Here is a 20,739-nt window from a genome sequence, read left to right as displayed (position 1 = left end):
GAATACCTGTCTACGTATTGCATGTGTAAAGTTCGTGCTCGTTACGTATCTTCTTTAACTAGAATCGCGCAGATACGCAGGTGCGCAGACTTGGGAGACCGCGCAGACATGGGGGAACTGACCATACCTTTCTTTTTGTCTGGACTATCCTCTCCATCCTCTTCATCCTGCTGACCTCCAGGAACAATGGTATGATTTATGGTAGAATACCTCTGAAGGACCTGCAACAAAGAATTTAAAAGAGTTGAAGATTATAAGGAGGTAGGGAAAATGTGAGGGAAGAGGATAAAAGAACATTATATAGACAGTGAATAAAGAGATAAAAAGAAAAGAGAGAGACAGAGAAAGTAATCAAGAGAGATGTATGAATGCAGGACAGAAGATGAATTGGAAATTGAATGAGATGCGACAGGGAAGCAAATTTTATAGAAATGTGGAAATAGAAAAGCAAGAGGAGAAACAAACAGTGCGAATATACACTGAGGATTAATAAAGCAAAAAAAGTGAAGCAAGGATAAAATGAAATGGTAAACAAGAAATGTAAGAGTTTAAACAAGATCACTGCATAATTATTTAGAACTGAAGCTGGAGAATGGAATGAAATAATGAGAGCGCAATCTGGACTTATTGAAGAAAACAAGAAGGGCTTCTTTATGCACAATGCTTATTTTTATTTGTACATGAGAACCAACCAAGAATAAATACATGCATTCAATAGGCTTAGAAACCTTAAAACCAAGAAAGGAACACAGCTTCATTTCTAAATGGCACTTATGCTCCCACTTCAACCAATTCAGCATTTAGATATTGCACAAATCAACCAGTTTTACAAGCACAAGAGATCAAATTCTACTAGCAAAGCAATAGCCCTGTTTGGCAACATTTTATTTATTATCACAAATGTTGTTTGCTTTGTTCAGGAACACCACATGAAGATGACCATGTGAAAGCTTAACCCCAAAAGGACTGAGGCCCATGATGCCCCCCCCTTCAAAGCTTCATGCGATATTTCTGAAATACAAAAGATAGCACCGCAAAATTTATGACTTTTTTCTTTGAAGCCTTGTGCAATTTTTGAGACCATACAGGTACATCATCGCAATGTCACATGACTTTTTATGAGACAATGTCATGCCAAAAATGGCTCATTTTCATACTTGGTGTACAGGTCTAAAGGAGATGAAATTCACAAAAAGGTGATTACACATATTTTTTTTCTTATTGGTCTGCTTAATTAATTTAGGGTTAATTCAGTTGTTAAATGGTCTGTAATAGCTTCCATTGAAAAAAACAACAATGAAAGACAAAAGATGAAAAAACATAGAAATACATAAGAAATTGAAAAATGAAGAAATACTTGAGAAAAAAATGGATTTTGCTATTTTTCTTTAAGGAAATCTTTAAATTAGATAAAAAAGATGACATCTGGAAAAAAGACAATTTAGAGTAAGGGTTTTCCCTTACTCCTCTGTTCAATGTCATATACCAATAATAATAATAGCTGGATTTATAAAGCACTTTTTGCCTGAAGATACAAAGTGCTGCTATTATTACCCCAGCTTTAGCTCGAGCTACCATTCAATCCAAGGGATAACATCCTGTAATCATCATACTCACAGCAACCCACTTGTTTGATGTTTCAGCTGACTCTGAAGCGAGAAGAATAGGAGGTTTGATATTGTGATGTTCAATCCTGATCACATGATCTTGTTTACCTTGTTGTCCTAGTAAGAACACATTGTAGCCCATCAACGGTAACCGCTGGGCCTTTGATTGCTTGTCCTATAAAGAGAAAGCATAGTGCCAATATGAATCGTCTTACTCTTCATCTAGTCTGAACATCGTTAGAAGCAAATATACTTGGAAAGATGCCAATTTGTATAAATGTTACTATGTAAATACATGTTTTCATCTATTTGGAATTTATATCAATAACAAATATGGATAAAAAAATGCCATATTGCATATACAGGTGTAGTTGGTATCTGAATTTTATGCATAGACTTTCTAGGGTAAATAGATAAAAGTGACAAATGAATTTGAACCTTACATGTAAATCTTAAAGTTGATCTGGCACTACTCAGAGGATGCCATGCACACTTTTAATTGACCAAAATTAATTTTAAGAGGACTTCTACTTCGTATTTTTTTCTATTTCAAATAATTAACATAGATTTTTCACTATTCAAAATTAGTGTTCAGATAAAAAAACCTCTTTGATTTGTTTTGAACGGTACAGTTTGTACATGTGTGTAATTGTTGTCAAATCCTTTGATTAGTTCATTGATCCTTTATAACTAATTGTGAGAGACCACATCAATAAAATTAATGTGATGCATTCTAATTTTTAAAACTATTTCCTTTGACAATCTTTATTTTCTCCAAATATGGTTAGAGCAATACTCAAGAGTTGTTTGTCTTTTCAAATTAATTTCACTTTTTTCCTTTCCTCTAACCATATTATTATTTTTTTCTTGTGGGGGGGGGGGAGAATTTTAACAGTTTCTAGCATTTTTCCAAGCAATGTATACATGTCTCATTTCAATAATTATTCAATCAGTCATTGCATAGCATTTGAAAAGTATAATTATAACATTTTTTTTCTAGGAAATACTTAAATAACATAGTGCTGAGTAATAAGACTAAAAGAACCTACCTTATATGATTTGTAGATGAAGAGTTGTCCATCCCTCGCTATGCAGTAACGTTTTTCCCACTTGCCAACACTCTTAATTGTACTGAAATAGTTGTTTAGCATAAGAAGCCTATCGATGAGGTCAATGTCCTCTTCATTTCTGTGGTCATTCTTGAACTCCTCCAGTTTGTCCACCTTCGGTTTCTTCTGCTTTTCTCTGAATATAACAATAATCGGTGTACATAATAATAGGTACTATCACTGGTAAAATAATATGCAGATCGTTCAAATCTTTTTAAACATATATGTATATATTATGGTAATAATAAAAGACAATAGTTTATTCAAATTTTAAGTGAATCACTCAAATGGTTTTGCAGTAACCACGGACTAATCTAATCTAACAACCTTCATGACCCTGAAACTCAGAATTCGATACCCCAAAACGGTGCAGATAGTGGTCACTCCAACATGCAAACTTTGAGTAGATTTGAAGATGACCAATCAAACAGTTCTTGTGTTATCAGGAGGAGGAAACAGACTGCTGAAATTGCAACAAGTCCCATCCATGCCTGTAAAGTAAGTATGATTAATTAAATATATGGATAAATACCAAGATACCAAGATGTACTTACTGCTGAGGTTGTTCTAAATCGATATCTTCAACATCTTCATATTCTGTGGAGTCACTGTTGAAATCCTCTTCGATTTGATGATCTAATTGGAAGGGTGGAAGAAAAAAGTCACTTCTGATGAAATTGCGCCGTTTCATAAATGGTGTACTCCTGTTGGGATTCATCTTCCAAAATGGAAGTTAGCTTAGAGAATTATATGTACTGCATTTGAGATGTTAATTTCAATATTCTTAAGTGAGGGCAAGGCCAATTTTTAAAATGAACCTCTACTGTAAGAGATTTATGTCACAATGGGCTATCCATAGTTAAACCGGAACTTCGGACCCGTGGGGGGGGGCCACTCTCCACATGGGCTGCTATCCATCCGTGTCCGACAACCTCAGAAATTCATCCTAAATGGCGTAATGACATTAAGTAAATTTGCAACCCTACATGGCATGACCCATGAGAAAAGCCATCTAAGTGGTGTGAACAAGGAAATCCCCTAATTTGATACCCTAAGTGGCGTAAACATCGAAATCGATTGATATGATACCTGTGGATAATGCATGCTGCCTACTATAGAGCAAGGTGTAAGAGACTAGCTAGGAATGTACAGGGGTAGCTCATCTGACTCTCATAAGTGCTGCGCTGGCCACGCCAGAATGTGCAAGGATTATTTTGTATCCCTTCAAATCACCCTTCATGGTGTTTATGGATTAGATCTGCTCCCAGGTCTCTTCAAATTTGCCAAAATTTGCACCCCCAAATGACATAATTTTCAAAGCTAAATTAGCACCCTAAATGGCGTGAAGAGAGAGAGCAAAGGCTAGCCTTTTACCAGGGAATGGTGGTGAAATGCAACCCTTTTTGCCAAAGGCATCAACGCCACCCAAATGCCTGAAACTGGACCCTTTTTGACAATTTTCCTAGACGTGAGTGCGTAACAGGCCATGTGGAGAGTGAGAGTTTGAATTAAACCCAACTTCAGAATACAGGCCACAGATTCTTTATAGCAGGTTTCCTGCAAAATGACATGGCACTGACTTTTTACAAGGTACATCATGTTAGTCACCTAGCAAGATCATAGCTAAAGTCCACTACTCTGTGGATTTCAAAGAGATTTTTATGCAGAATTAAATGATTAGAAATGGAAAGATACTGAATTAGATCCCCAATAGAAACTTTATCAAAATATGGATTGAAGTTTTGATAAGGTGCATAATTTTCCACCAAACTATTTTACACAACTCTGCATCAAATTGCCTCCATTCACCATGCATCATGCTCTTGATTCAGGGGAGTGTTTCATCAACATTTCTGTCCATAGGCGGCGGAAGCGGGGGAGGATGGGGGAGACGTGTCCCCCCTAAATTTTAGGTGGGGGGATGGTCCCCCCCCTAAATTTTTTTTTTGATATCCTTTGCTTGTCAATTTTTTTTCTGCGTCCCCCCTAAATTCACGTGGACCCTCCTCCTGAAACATGTGTTGTCCCCCCCCCTAAAAGTTAGGTTGATGACTTTACTTTTTTTTTTTTGCTTTTCACAAATTTTTGGTAAGCCACACCTAAAATTTAGGTTGATAACTGTTTTGGGTGCACTTGTCCAATTTTTTACCTGTGTCCATCCCAAAATTTCAGGTGGACACCCCCTAAATTTTTTGGCTTCCGCCGCCAATGTTTCTGTCAGAAAAGTTGTCAGATCTGACAATTTTCCTTGATTCTGGTTGGTCGTGAGGCAATGATACCATGGCAACTGTCGGATAAAACGTGAATCATCAAGCATCACAACAACTTGAGAATGTTTCTTACCAGTCTTGTCTCCTTTTTGTGAGAATACAAACGTATTACCACTCCCTTCATCACTGCATGACCCAGGTGGCATTGATCCCTGAAAGATTGATTGGAAAGACTTGATATAATGCAGGTCAAGGAATAAATGAATTACCATTGATAAGTGGTCAAATACAGTATAATAGTTATTACTGCTTAACCAAGTTACCTCTCCAATTACATTGAAATATTTGTCTATATCGACAACATATCAAAGGAGATATATAAATTACAGAGTAATTCAACTTGAGATACTTGTCAAGAACTGAATAAATAATCTCAGCTGAGTAGTCATATACAGCAGCTGCTGATGCTATATCAGGATACATGTATCTCTCACTTCTATAAAAGTACTTTCCAAAGAAGATATTAAAAGCAGGGAGTTGGGGGTACTGTACATAGAACTTTATAAGTAGGGTGCTATCCCTTTCTTACACTGAAATTGGATTGATGCATTACTTTTTAAAAGTTTGAGATAAAAATCCACAACAGTTTTGTTTTTCATTTTGTTAACAGATTATATTTTCTCTTTTAATTCAAGGCTCACTCCAATGTGATGTGCTTTATTGTCCAAGATGGTAGATCTGATAAAGTTCCATGAAATCTGACTAAAAATAGTCTTCAATTAAATTTGTATAACCATTTGGTGAAATTCCAAAACAAGGCCTCATATTTTGACAGGTATGAGAATAGTCTTTCTTAAAGAAATTAATCTAGCAGCTCTAAGAACTATTCTAGCTTAGTATATATAAAAATTACCTCCATGTAATAACTTATATTTTGAGAATACTCTGTAATTTTACTTTCACACTGAGAAATTCCTGGCATTTTTCGGAGCTAAAAAAATTCCTAATCACAAAGTACACTTTTATATCCACGTTATCTGTGATAACGTGGATATAAAAGTGCCTTATTGAACTACATGCATAAATACGTTGTGTGTATATATGTTCAAGGGTTTTAACAATTTAAGACATTGCTTTTTAATAGCTACATGTACATCAATAATTGAAGAAATATACATGGAATACTTACCAATGCATGTGGAATATCCTCAATATAAACAAATTCAAAACTTTCATCCAAATCCATTCCAGCTGAATTTCTTTTCTCAATTTAAATTCCAAAAGTAAAACAAATATTGTGTGCTTCTCTCAAAAATCTTAAGTATACACTGTCGGCTGCACTCACAATGTGCATGTATAGTCCATTGTACATTAAACGGAGGAGAATAAACATGTAGTAGTATTTTGTTTTGCAAATCTCCTATGTTCAGCAGCCATAAAGCAGTAAATTACCCATTTCAATTACTTTGATTTCCCTATGTTCATTAGGATTCATACCAAAACAGAGGAAATTTATAGAACAAAATTAGCCAAGAAAGTAGCCTGATGTAATGATTCGATTCCTGATTCAATAAAAGATTGTGAACTAATTAACAGTATTCCATGCAAACGGTCAAGTAATCATTTCCTCCCCTGCAGTTAGAGATAATTCATTTCCACCCTATCGATCTATTTATATGATCATGTCCCCCCCCCCCCCCCCCCGATCAAGATGCCACTGTGCCTGTATCTATAGGTCATGCATTGTTTGGGGATCAGAATGAGACCCCCCCCCCCTCCGCCACATCTCTACTCCTACTAATCTCCCTTCTCTTGTAATAATTTATTCATATATGTAGGTTTACAATTATTCAGTAAAACTACCTCAACAAGAAAATAATTGATTCAGAGAAAAATTGAAGAATATTTCAATGTCACACCCCTCACTAATAGGCTACAAAGGGGTACAGGAAATGCAAACTGAATCATACACTGCTATTAAATTATAATCCTAAATTACATAATGTAGAGGTCTGGTGTACTGCTGGGAGGGCAAACTTGGGATATATATAACCCTATGTAGGCCGGGGGGGGGGGGCGCTTGGAGCCCCGCTCTTCAACGATTTTCGCCCTCCTCAAAGATTTTGCCGCGCAATTTTTTTTGACTGCGCTGCTTGCTGACTTTTTACTTTGAAGTCTTGCTCAACTTTTAAGACAAATTTTGCATCACCCGGGTACGTGGTTCCAAAATTACGCAACATTATGTAAGTGCATGTCAGACCAAAAATTGCTCAAAAACGTGATTTTGTGTACAAAGTCAATGCAAATTGTGTTTTCAACCAAAATTCATAAATGCATGATTATTTTTAGTTTTGCTGGTCTAAATGTATTTATTTTATGCTTTTTATGATCACAGAAAACAAATTTCATTGAAAAAACAATGAAAAACAAAAGGTCAAAAAACAAAGAAATACATAAGAAATTGCAAACAAGTGGAATGCCTCTGGCCGTCTCACCTGCATCACGCGGTTCAATATAGCAGCAGTGCTGACTTTGAATACTACTCTAACTCGCACAAGATGTTCAGTGATACATGGTTACTCTTATGTCCACTTTTTATGAACTAGACCAATAAACTTACAGAGATATGATGGTTATTCAACAAAAAACCCCAACATGGCCAAAGTTCATTGACCTTACATGACCTTTGACTTTGATCATGTGACCTGAAACTCGAACAGGATGTTCAGTGATACTTGATTACTCTTATGTACAAGTTTCATGAATCAGATCCATAAACTTTCAAAGTTAGGATGGTAATTCAACAGATACACCCAATTCGGCCAAAGTTCATTGACCTTTGACCTTGGTCATGTGACCTGAAATGCGCACAGGATGTTCAGTGATACTTGATTACTCTAATGTCCAAGTTTAATGAACTAGACCAATAAACTTTCAAAGTTATGATGGTAATTCAACAGATACCCCCGATTCGGCCAAAGTTCATTGACCCTAAATGACCTTTGACCTTAATCATGAGACCTGAAACTTGCACAAAATGTTCAGTGATGCTTGATTACTATTGTGTCCAAGTTTCATGAATCAGATCCATAAACTTTTAAAGTTATGATGGGAATTCAACAGATATCCCCAATTCGGCCAAAGTTCATTGACCCTAAATGACCTTTGACCTTGGTCATGTTACGTGAAACTCATGCAGGATGTTCAGTGATACTTGATTAACCTTATGTCCAAGTTTCATGAACTAGGTCCATATATTTTCTAAGTTATGATGACATTTCAAAAACTTAACCTCAGGTTAAGATTTTGATGTTGATTCCTCCAACATGGTCTAAGTTCATTGACCCTAAATGACCTTTGACCTTGGTCATGTGACATGAAACTCTAATAGGATGTTCAGTAATACTTGATTAACCTTATGGCCAAGTTTTATTAACTAGGTCCATATACTTTCTAAGTTATGACGTCATTTCAAAAACTTAACCTCAGGTTAAGATTTGATGTTGACGCCGCCGCCGCCGTCGGAAAAGCGGCGCCTATAGTCTCACTTTGCTTCGCAGGTGAGACAAAAACAATATAATTCATAGGAAAATGATTTGATATCGCAATTTTTTTCATGTACACTTGCTAAGAACACCACAAAGAGTTTCTATACCAGAAATCAGTACATTTGGAGCTTTATTTAGGGAGTTGAAGAAAAAAGTATGATTTTGCATACTAATTATGCATCAATTAGCATAATCACTTATAATAGCCACTCACATGAAAAAAATTATTATACAATCTTGTAGATTATGTCCCAGGCAACCCACGTGCCAATTTTCGGCACGATCGCACGGTCGACTGCCGAGATATAAGGGGGGGGGGGGCCCCCCCCTCCTGCCATAAGAACTCCCAAAATACCCCGGCCTAGATAGGGATAAACCCAATCAATACAAAGAACAGGTACATGTATTTCATATGAGTTTAGATACACTTTTTCGGGTTGAAATCAAGGGTTTTGCCAGGCATTTTATATGCAAAAAATAAGGATTGCAGTAAGATAGATGGGTAATAGATTGTGCCATCTCCACACACATCATTGAATTAAGAGCAGAAACGCACTCAAATTTGAAGAAACAATGAAAAATATATGAACATATATTTATACATTTCTTGAATCAGCTATTGCAAAGCTAACATACAAAGAGCAAACCTACTTGCAGCTTGTTTCTTTTGGGAATATTGAGAATTTCAAATGCCAAGTAAAAAAGGAAATAAGGAGAAGAGTAAATGCTTTGCAAACTGCGCGGCTGGTTCTCGATTGCGTTGCTTTGTTTCGGGATATAATAAAGAAATTAAACACAGCAGTCCAACAGCACTCTGCTATTCCCACTGCATCCTTTAATTCTTAAGATAAGCGTGCCTATTAACCAATGTTGCTAGCTTTTAGAAAGTCAAAATGATTGGCAAAGATTTAGAATTTGATTTCAAAACTATAAAGTTTCAAGTATGAATTTCATGGAAAGCAGCTAAAAAACAGATTTTGTCAGATTATGCTGGTGAAAAGAATCAATCATTTCCCAAATTAATCCAAAGTATTTATTTTTTACAGATGTACAAGTCATGTACCCTTATGGACACCAGGATGTCCCTAATCAGAATTCTGGGGAGGGAAATATGAAATGCCACCCCCAAAACAACAAGGAACCACCAGGGAATATTTTTCTGGTCAAAAGTAATAAGTTTGCTCATCTGAAATAATAATTCTTCATATTGTCAAAAATTTGAAGTTGTAAATTCAAATAAAAGACACAATTAGTTTCTGGCCCCCCTTTTCTTGTCTAGTTTATTTGGAAAGTTACACTTATAGACCAAGCAGAGTGTACATTTCATGAGTGAGTAAACCCAAAATCAAACCCTTTTTTCTCCTCAATCTCTGAAGCTCTCACAGGCTATCATCTACATTCCATCAAGTACCTGTGTTGGTTTATTATTGATCTAATTATCACACTACATTTACCATTTCAATGCTTGGGATGTGTCTTGTCGAGCTCAATGAAAATCGTGACATTCATCTGGGGCAATTTACCGTCAGTTTGGGGAGTGGCAGGTCACACATAATAGTAATGTTGCAGTTTCATGAAAAAAAAACTAGATCTACAAACCCTTCCTGATTCTTGATCATCTGGATCTTCATAGAAGTCTTCTCTTTCATCTATTATTCTCTTGATTGGGGGTCTGCTAATGGTGGGTGGTAACGCCGGAGGTTCATCTTGTACTGGTATCTCATAGGTATCTTCTGGAAGACTTTTGGAAAGGATACACAAGGTGGAGGTATTTTATAAAGCTCTTTGTAATGTCAGGGCTCGACATTAGCAGTGACCCGGTGGTCCAGGGCAACCGAAAATGAGAGATGGGCCAAAAGATTTATGTAAAAGCCAACAGTTGGTGGCCCTGTTGGGCTCCCAAAGTTTTGATAAATTTTGTTGTTTTTTATTGTTCAAGGGCCATTAAATTTGCTTTAAGGGCCACCAAAAAAAATGAAACTGATGATTTCGGTGGACTGATCGGGCCACTATGAAAAAAGGTTAGTGTGGAGCCTTGGTAATGTGATAAAAATCATTAGAGTCATTGCTAGGCTGTTAAAACATTGTTATCTAAAAAAATGAACATCATGAGAGCCCGATTTTAGAATTATGACATAAAGTGGTAAACTTGTTTTGCTATCTAGAGATCATTCTCTGCAGGAACAAGGAGGCTGTTTTCAGACAGCATAACAGTGTGGGCCACTATTTCCAATGTATATTCATTGAAAATATGACTACATGTATATGTGAGCGGCCGAAAAAAATTATGAAGCAGAAACAAAGTTAGTTTTACAATCAAAATGTACCCTTTTTTAACGCTTTGATAAAGTGGATTTTGCCGAGAAGTATAACCCTCTTTGAAAACAATCACATAAAACCATGACAAAATAATAAAAGGAAATTTGAAGGGAAATAGTGTAGGCCTTATACGGAACAAAACAACAATTTTAACATTACATCACTTTGCCAAGCTCTGTTACACGATGGTAATATGTTCTTTATAGCACCTGTTGTTGAAGTATGATACAATTGTAAATAAACATTTATTTCATTTTTATAAACAAAAAACAATGAAAAGGTTGAATCATAATAAGATACTACTTACTCTCCAATTGTTGTGTTTTGGTATTGATTCTGAAAAAAAGGGATAAACAAGATGACTTTTATAAAATTGCACATTTCCACAACATTTATAGCTTGGTAAGTAAAAGTTTGTAGGCAGATTAACAGAACCTTGAAGTTCATCAGCTGATGAGCTTGCTGAGAACTAACATTAATTAATACATCTAAGAAATTGAATGTATGCGAGTTATTAATATTTTCATCACTAGCATTATCATTATTCTTATGAGTATCATTGATAGGACTTCTATGTTTCTCTTTCTCTTATGGAGTACCAAAGCGATGATGTCAGTTGCCATGGCGGCATGGTGGCCTGCATGATACAAGTGTACAAAGGATCGTCAGGAGCGACTCTGTTTAGAACCAGCCCGCCATGACACCATGACAACTGATGCCACAATTAGGCACTCTATAATTCAGACGTATTGGCCATATGAAGATGTTTTAAAGATTTCAAATTGAATGCATTCAACTCAGAAGTTAAAATTACCAGAAGAAATCTGAAGAATATTGTACATCTCCTTTTTTAGTAAAAAAAATTACATGTTCACATATTCCCACACATAATAATTAGATTAGGTTGAGGGTGATTGGGGTGGGGGTGATTCAACTATAAATGTCAAAAGAATACTGATTTACCGGTGCATCAACAGATTTGCTATTCCTCCACGCTTCTTCTCTCAGCTTTGCAATATCTATTGTAAGCCCTTTGCTTCCTGATGAAGCAGCTGCAAAAAAGAGAAGGAAAAAAGTGAGAAGCAGGAATTATAAAACTTAAAAAGGTAAAAATGGGCAAATACAAATCATGGCTGTGAAACTAGCAGTGCTTAATATATCATCACATATGGTCAAAATTGATTTTTTTTAAATTCAAGATACATGTATATTTTAACAGAAAATAATTCAATCATTTTTCAAAACCTTAACAATTTATTCAAGAGTCACTTCTTATGGAACAGTACAGTTAACAAAAGTAAAACCAAAATTATTATTACAAAGAATGGAATCTTTTCTGAACAAAAGAATGGAATGAAATGCTATAAAAAGATATTAGAAAGAGAAAGTAGTAGTGTGCAGGTACTCTACACCAATTAAAATAAGGGATTAAATTGCACAATACATGCCAGTATGATGCCAGAATCACACATTTCCTGTACTGACCATGTAAACATGACTCAATAGTATCATGGACCTAATAGGTCCTTGATAATAGGTCTAATAGGTGACATTAAATTCAAATGTCTTAATAAACCAATCATTTTATTCATGGAAATCTTGATTTCATGAGCTGTTAAATCGTATTTCCTCATGGCAATAGAAGTGGAAAATCAAATTATAGCAGGGTTTAAACAAAAAATGTGCATGAGGGAGAGGTGTAGCGGGGGGAGGGGGGGGGGGGGGCTGAAAGGATCGATTGATGCTATGCTTAAAATTATCCAATAGCAACTAACTTGAACTCTTTCGGAAATTAATGACTATTGATTTCATTTTCTTTTACAAATGTAGAGGGGGGGGGGGGGGGGGGGGGAGTTTTCTCCAAGTAGCCAAAGTGTATTTTTTTTCAATTGATAAGAACTGACTAGTTTAATAAAGTTGTTATGGTAACAGTCACAATTATACTAAATATGGCTAATTTGTACTGCTCTAGGAAAAACGAGAACATCATTTTCAAGACAGAAAATTATATAATACAGATTTGGATGCTTAATGCAATCCATGAATGTTACCAAACACAAATTTTGTTTTCTAATATGAATTAATCAGTGTTCGGTCGAAAGAAAAAGCATTAAAGGTCAAGTCAACCTCAGAAAATTTTTGATTTGAATTAATAGAGAAAAATCAGACAAGCACAATGGTGGAAATTTCATCAAAATCGGATGTAAAATAAGAAAGTTATGACATTTCAAAGTTTCGCTTATTTTCAACAAAGTAGTTATACGAACGAGCCAGTTACATCCAAATGAGAGTCGATGATGTCACTCACTCACTATTTCTTTGGTTTTTCATTGTTTGAATTATACAATATTTCGATTTTTACGAATTTGACGATTAGGACCTCCTTGCCTGAAGCACAAAATGTTAAAATAATGAAATTCCACGTGTTCAGGGAGGAATGAAACTTCATTTCACATGACAATGACGAGAAAATTGAAATATTTCATGTAATAAAATACAAAAGAAATAGTGAGTGATGTCATCAACTCTCTCATTTGGATGTAACTGGCTCGTTCATATAACTATTTTGTTGAAAATAAGCGAAACTTTAAAATGCCATAACTTTCTTATTTTACATCCAATTTTGATGAAATTTTCAGTGTTATGCTTGTTGAATTTTTCTCTTTTTATTCAAATCAAGTTTTTGTTGGGGTGGACTTGTCCTTTAAGAGGGAATGGGGGGCTCAGAATCAGCATGTCCACATCAATCTTGGAAAAAAAAAGTTTTATTCTGCATCAAAAATGCTACTCTCATCCACCCCTCCCCTCTCCTTTCTCCTGGTAATAAAATAATAATGTTTGCAAGACTGTATGTCTAAGTTGTAGTGATTGGTAAATAAATTTCTCTTTAAAATGCAATCAATTTTCAACACCATATCCATTCACCTAATTTTTGGAGGAAGCACAACAGAAAATATTGCCTAAAACATAAAACACACAGAGGATCTGCTCAGCAGGATTGGTAAATGAGCTAACTACCAATTTCCTAATTAAATTTGTAAGTATTCATGAGCATTTATGGGATTAGGCCCAACTTATTTCCTAATTGGCATATTTACCTATCAATTTGTAGAGCTTGCATGTTTTGTGACATAGCTGTTATAATAAACCTATGGGTATTTTTTGTATTTTGTTTGTTTTTAGATAAGTGTAAAATGCAATGCTAAAAAGTTTCTCAAGTTCATTTGAACAAGCATGAGGTGAAATACAATTATTAGGTTGTTAATTTAATATAATTGTTATAAACACTTCTTTCTCTCCCTGTGTTTTGATTTCATTCAAATACAATTAGTTGCAATGGAATAATACTTTACTTTATTCAAATGTCAGATAACAAAACTAAATCCACATTTTGGAACTATACTGCTAAGTGGGTCTTGTGGAGTGGGTCACTCCACATGGTGTACCGTAAACCACATCAGCAATTGTACATGCCACCATGCAAACCTTCAAACAACATCTAAGTGGGTCTTGTACAATCCTAGCCAAATAATACATGATTCCATTCAGCCCCTGGTAGTCTTCAAAGTCAGTCCATTACATAAAAAATATACAAGAGCTTGAATTCCCAAGCTATCATATTTCAGCTAAGTGGAAATTACAAACTACACAACACCCCTGGCCATAGGCCAATATTTTACCCTAACCTTCATGTCCCCCATTTCCCCCAGCATAACCACAGTACAGGGACCTGGATATTTTTTCACCTTCAAATTTATATTTCTTTATTATCGAAAAGATGCTCTTCCCTTCTCACTTGGGAACCCTTTCCTTCCTCCTTTTACTCTCATTCTTTTTTTTTCATCACCTGTTCCTGTATTTTTATTTTGTTTTCAATATTATCTTCAATATTGACTTTGTGAGTTCATACAGAGAATCGGATGGTTGGTGTAAAGTAAAAGAAACACTCTCATTGTGTCAGTAGTTCAATAGCAAAGGAATGTCATCATGAATGATTTTATAATTATTCGCCATAAGAGGAAATCCAAATATTATAATTGTGTCTGACATTGACACATTATTTACCATCTGAATGACAATTCATCAATACAAAATCAATACTGTAGTCAGATTTCATTATTGATCAATGAAAATATCCATCTAAATCTAAGAAAGGACGGGAAACATAAAGCACAAACCTATAACCAAACTACAAACACAAACTCACACATCAATACACATGCAAGCAAAATGAAATCACAATCAAACAAGATTGTGCCATTCTTCAAAATGAATGCCAGAAATACTTTCAAGTTTGGAAAAACAAACAACCCAACAGACAATCCCATTACCAACAGTGTTTATTCAAACATATGGTTCATTGACACAGGGCAAACATGAACACATAGCTTCAAGTTACACAAAAAAATCATTTTCCCTTTTCAAACTTGAAACAAGCTATATTGGCTTCATTAAATACACACTAATGCAATTCTGAGCCCACGTCTTGTGATGTACGATAGGCTGTCGTCACCGATGCATCTAATGAACCCAAACCCGCCATTCTCATCCTTCCAGTTTATTGACACTTTAAGTGAGTTAAGACTAAAGCCCTGTCACACGTTTCCATACAAGCCTTGCATGTGACCTCCAGGTAACTATTTTGCTAATTGCAAGTTGCCCGCAGGTCGCTCGCACTGACAGTATCTTGCATGTATCTCGCAGTTGCCCACAGAAGTGCACGCAAGTCTGATATGAACGAAGAAGAGTTTCGAACATGGTCAAAACTTTGCCGCGGGTGAATTGTGGGAGATCACCCACAAGGCGGGGGGGGGGGGGGGGGATGAGGGAGGTGGCAGTCAAATGTATTGATGTACACAGGCGTGACCAAATTATTTCCAAACACCCCCTCAAGTGTAGTGTATAATCTAAATTGCAATAATATATTCTCATTCCATCCATGGGGCAGAATACTAGTAAACCACCTACATTGCAATGGGCATTTTCAAACCGCCTCAATCATAAGAATCCCTGTTAAATTACGAGAACTTTTTTAGGCTAACAAATATACCCATTAATTATTCCTGCATTCACACCACCCAGAAACATAACCTTCGGGATAAGTTCCTGAAGTTACAAGCATGCACAGTATGGTCTGATTAGCAGGTAAGGCGCGAGACTCAAAATCACTAGCCCAGCAGCCACCCAGGGCCCCCGTGCCCAACGACACGCTGGGCTAAAAGTTCCAGTAAATTGCTTTCACATTGCCAAAATACCTGTGACCTTGGAAAAATCCCTGCGAAAGTTCTCGTAATTTTGCCAAGTCCCTACTATTTAGCGGGTATTTTTTTTCGGGGAAATTACGCGTAGTTTGCTTTCACATTACCAAGATACCTGGAACTGACGAACTTCGAGGCGGTCTGAAACCACCTAATGAGGGAGTAATGAAAGATCACACCTACCAATAATAATTTCAAAACCTTTTTCATGGAGGTACTCCCCAGGGATTTTTCATAAGGTTATGATTGAATTACATATCTCAGGCCAGAAAATCTCTAAATCCGTGGCTTAGGTGTGCTTTCAATGAAATGGCTAGATTTCATTGCTTCCTAAACCCTGACTGGTCATGAACTCAACAGGGAAGGAAATGTAACTAATTTGAGAGATTAATGATCTAAAGTAGGTGAACTTATTTTCTCAAGTTCACTGTCTAAATTGTTAATGAGTGTAACAAATCATACAAACTTCATTTTCCTACACAGTCGCTGCAATCATTTCTGTTGGACTTTTAAAATTCATTTAAGTTTGTCAGATATGACAGCAAGGAAACAAAGTAGCACAGTATGTCAAGACTTATTACAGGAAATTCCAAGTACATCCTCTTTCGCTCTTTCAAATTAAGCAGTTGTTGTGGTGCATGTATAATACGCAACAAAAGTTTCCAAATATGGAAAGATTTAATCATTTTTAGAAGAATTTGTTGATTATTCATTACTTTTAACCAAAAGATAAGTGAGCATATGCTATAGCCTACATTTAAGCTCTTCCTTTTAGCTGGCAACAGAATCTAAATACTGTTGTTTGCCAGTGTGATCCAAATGTAGTGCATGCGACATATAGGTATGTTCATTTTTTTGTATAATAAATCATAGTTACCTTCTGACCTTTGCGTCTCTTCTTCAGAATCTGTAAAATCATCACTATCCTCATCTTTAGAATGCCCATTTTCTTTGAGAATTTCACTGTGCTTTCCATTTTCCAAATTATTCCTCTCAGCCTCAGCCTCTTCTTCATCTTCTTCTGGAACTTCCTCCCTGACAATGACCTTTTGACCTTTCTTTGATCTTTTCCTTCCACTAAAAACTCTCTGGAATTCTTTTACAACCACATCTTGTCCAAATGTGACAGTTTTCCGTTTCTCAAGTTCTTCTTCCTCAGCAATGGGTCCACCATTGGTCTGCTTATCTGGTTTGAGATTTCCATGACTATGCCTATCTACTTTGTTGTTATTGCTGTTCATGAAAACACCCTTGATGCTCTTTGCTAGACTACCACTTCCTCGTCGTATACCACCTTTGGAGTTCCCCGCGGAAGGAACCCCTCCACCATCTCCATCTGCTCCACCGCTTTCTTCTCCTGGTTCCAATGTTCCATTTTCAACTTCCTGATGGCAATGCTCACAAGAACCTTCCTTCTGTTCAAGGACAATCTTTAGTTTCTCATCGATAGAGTTCACCTTCTTCCGTAGTTCCACCATCTCTATCCTGGTATTGTCCAGCTTGTTGTTGATGTGCCATTTCATCTGCTCTAGGAAGTCCTTGAGCTCCTCGTTGCTCACTGCCGACATCGATCCGACAGAGGTCATCGATGTCGTAGATAGCTTTCCAGAGAGGCTGGATTTGTGAGGGACATCCTCAGAATCAGGGTCAGCATTGTTGTTTTCTGATGGGCATGCCTGAAACTCCGCATACTCTTTTGCAGGTTTTGACAAACATAACAATCCTTCCATCTTGGTTGAGGATATGAGGGTACAAACAGTAGAGGCTTCCCGTGAAGAACTTCAAAGTAAATAGACTATCTTCAATGAAAATGTTGAGAAAGCACCTCCAGCATTAAGGCAGTATTGTTGAATGGCTAATATTATGGCTTAACTGAAAGTTGTACATTCTTAACATTCCAGTCTCTTTCGACGATCTTTTCTTCCATATCAACTTCTAAGGAGGAATAAATGCTGCAGTCCTGCAGTAAACGTGGTTAACCTGAAATCCTTATTCTATTCACATACTCCTGGGAGCATGTTTTAACTTCTAAATCTTTGTCAGACTCATTCAACTGATTACAGCTTTAGGTCTTTCCGACTTTCACCAGCAAGCAACTTTCACAAATCTTCTGATATATCCACATAAATTTTAACTTGCCATTAGAAATTAACAATTTGCTAAGCTTTCCAATTCCCAGTGCGTCACAGGCACAGTCATAGGTCACAACGTAAGCCAAGACATTCCAAATCTCTTTAATTAGTCCATGTCACCTTGCAGTCGGATCAGAAGTTTCTTGGGGAACATACCCTCTCCACATCCGTGATTGCTAATACACAAATCAGTCACGTCAAACCCCTTACATGATCCCACACACTGATGTCTGCGTGGTTCTAGCACAGCTAATCAGGAAAAAAGTGGTGATGAAATGGTTGAGCGCTGCTCATCGGAAACATAGTTAGAAATCACTCATGTGAGCCTCACTGAGTCTTGATGATTAGGCTTAAGTCCATTGATGAGGCAGAAGGAGGAGAAAGATTTGCAAAATAAGTGATGTCAACATGACAGACCTATGAAAATGCGAAGGAATTTCTGTGACAACTGTCGCAGCTTCAAGCCATATTGCATTATGAATCCTTGGAGATGCCAAAGACAATGCATTAAACTTTGATCAGATGTGATTGAACAGACAATCAGAGCTGCTTTTACAAGTAAAACAAAGAAAAAGTAATTAAAAACTAATCAAACGCCCATATGGTTTCACGTACTTAGCCCTATTATAAATAAAAATGACCCTCTAATTCAATCAAGAATGGTATGAAACATGGAGCAAATCTTGGAACATCCCCGTAAGAGAAACATTAACTTCGGTCATCCAATGTGCATAACAACTTTCAATTATCACATCAGGAGATTATCATAATTGAAGGGCAGATATCTGGCTCTACTTCCAGTCCTCGGTCTAGCCAGCAATCAGAAAGAAAAATCAATTTCAAAATATTCTACTGTATTTGTTTTCCTCTATATTTGGACTCTTGTTATGATGCAACCACGCCCATGCAGTAATTTTTTATAATAGTTGTATCCCCAAAACAATAACACTTTCCCTGAAAATTGAAATAAAGGAATCGTAACAAGCACCATTAGATACATGTACGTATCTTATGGTGAAGATAGGAATAAAAACAGAAAACCATGTTGCATTTTAAAAGGGCCTATTATTACAAATACATGGTGTAGGCATAGGCGGCGGAAGCGGGGGTACGGGGTGAACGGCCCCCCCCCCTAAATTTTTAGCTGATAACTTTTTTTTTCTTTTTTCTTTTGCTTGTCAATTTTGTTTCCTGCATCCCCCTAAATTCTGGTGGACCGCCCTCAAAACGTCTCTTGTCCCCCTACTTTGTCGCAATGATGTTTTTATCAATAGATCTATCTATCATGTATCATTCTTCATTTACAACCTCTCAAAAAAAACAAAAAAATGAAACAATGATGAACACACCCAATGTGGGCCTCTGTCAAATCATTGTAAATCAAAGCGATAAGCGTGACCTGGCATCAGTGACGACTGTTCAAGTACTGCATCCTGGGATGAATGAGAAAGTATTCCCATCGGCTAAGGAACAAGGCCTAGGAATCTAGTTTCTAGACATCAACGAAAGGTGAATAAAACTAACAACTAGCTATCACATACATGTAGATCTAAAAAACAGGACTGCGCTTCATACATGCCTCATGGTCAATGAAACTCTCATTAAAATTTTAATTCCATAAGTGGATATAATCTGAAGATTAAAGAGGATTATCCCGCCCTCATAAATCCGTTCTCTGGTTATGAGATCATTGAAAAGAACCATTTTCTGCCTAGGGTCAATGCTCAAATGAACAGTCTGATGAACTAAGAAGTGTCAGGGTGCTACATAAGCACTTGCCCAATTGCCCGGGACAAGTAAAAGTTAGAGTCAGGCAAGTGTTATGTAGAATTTAGCAAGCAAAATTTTCACAGTAGAATGGCCAAAATTAGGGTCGATGATATGATATTGACCATAATTTTGGTGATGGCAGGCAAGATAAAATCACTTTGGACAAAGAAATGCGATAACAAGGTAGATCAGTTCATGTCAAAAGAGAGAAAAGGGTCAATGGTTTATAAAAAACACAAAACTTTCTTTTGAAGAGGTAAAACCTTTTTTTTCAAGGATATTTTTTTCGGGCAAGTGAAATAATTTTTTTCGGCAAGTATATTCCAACTATTTGAAAATTTACTTGCCCGACTGGGCAAGTGCTTTTAAAAAAGATATATAGCATCAAACTTTAAACCATACCTAGTCAGGTCTATGGTCGGTTTGTGTTTCTTAAGAAATGTTTCCTTTCATTCTTATACTTTTTACTCTCAAGTTTGATTGCAATAATCCACATGAACTGCAGAAGCCAGAGATAAACGAAGATGGCGAGCGGGCATGGGTACCATTTAGGTGCCAATCTAGGGGGAGATATGGGGAATAATTCTCATCACCCCTTGCCCCCTCTCATCCCCTCCCAAGTACTGGTGAAAATTTTCAAGAAATCTATTGTTTATTTTACTGTATTTTTTTAGGGGGGGCATGTAGTCTGAAGGCTAAAAAGACTGTAAATTATAGAAGAGATTAGATATGTTGAAGAATTGTCTATGAATTGGAACTCATTGCCCCTTGTCATTTCTTAATTCA

At 36.5% G+C, this 20,739-nt stretch overlaps 1 protein-coding gene across 6 annotated transcripts in view; it reads right to left on the bottom strand.

Annotated features, from left to right (window-relative positions):
- Positions 1 to 17,932, bottom strand: part of LOC121427845 (titin homolog) — a 54,791-nt gene extending 36,859 nt beyond the window's left edge. For 5 of the 6 annotated variants that reach the window (XM_041624416.1, XM_041624418.1, XM_041624415.1 and 2 more), the window contains exons 1-9: positions 16,929 to 17,931; positions 11,757 to 11,845; positions 11,101 to 11,129; positions 10,074 to 10,215; positions 5,060 to 5,138; positions 3,271 to 3,352; positions 2,657 to 2,852; positions 1,618 to 1,782; positions 128 to 221 (exon numbers count right to left, since the gene is read on the bottom strand). In XM_041624416.1, coding sequence (XP_041480350.1) covers positions 128 to 221; positions 1,618 to 1,782; positions 2,657 to 2,852; positions 3,271 to 3,352; positions 5,060 to 5,138; positions 10,074 to 10,215; positions 11,101 to 11,129; positions 11,757 to 11,845; positions 16,929 to 17,781 — 1,729 coding nt within the window. In that variant the 5' untranslated portion in view covers positions 17,782 to 17,931. Of the gene's footprint in view, positions 1 to 127; positions 222 to 1,617; positions 1,783 to 2,656; positions 2,853 to 3,270; positions 3,353 to 5,059; positions 5,139 to 10,073; positions 10,216 to 11,100; positions 11,130 to 11,756; positions 11,846 to 16,928 lie in introns of all 6 variants that reach the window. The other variant, XM_041624414.1, reaches the window with a different exon arrangement.
- Between the last annotated feature and the right edge of the window lie 2,807 nt (positions 17,933 to 20,739).

The sequence above is a fragment of the Lytechinus variegatus genome, chromosome 14 (genome assembly GCF_018143015.1).
Source record: "Lytechinus variegatus isolate NC3 chromosome 14, Lvar_3.0, whole genome shotgun sequence".
NCBI classification, from domain to species: Eukaryota; Metazoa; Echinodermata; class Echinoidea; order Temnopleuroida; family Toxopneustidae; genus Lytechinus; species Lytechinus variegatus.
This window is presented reverse-complemented; position numbering and strand designations above follow the sequence as displayed.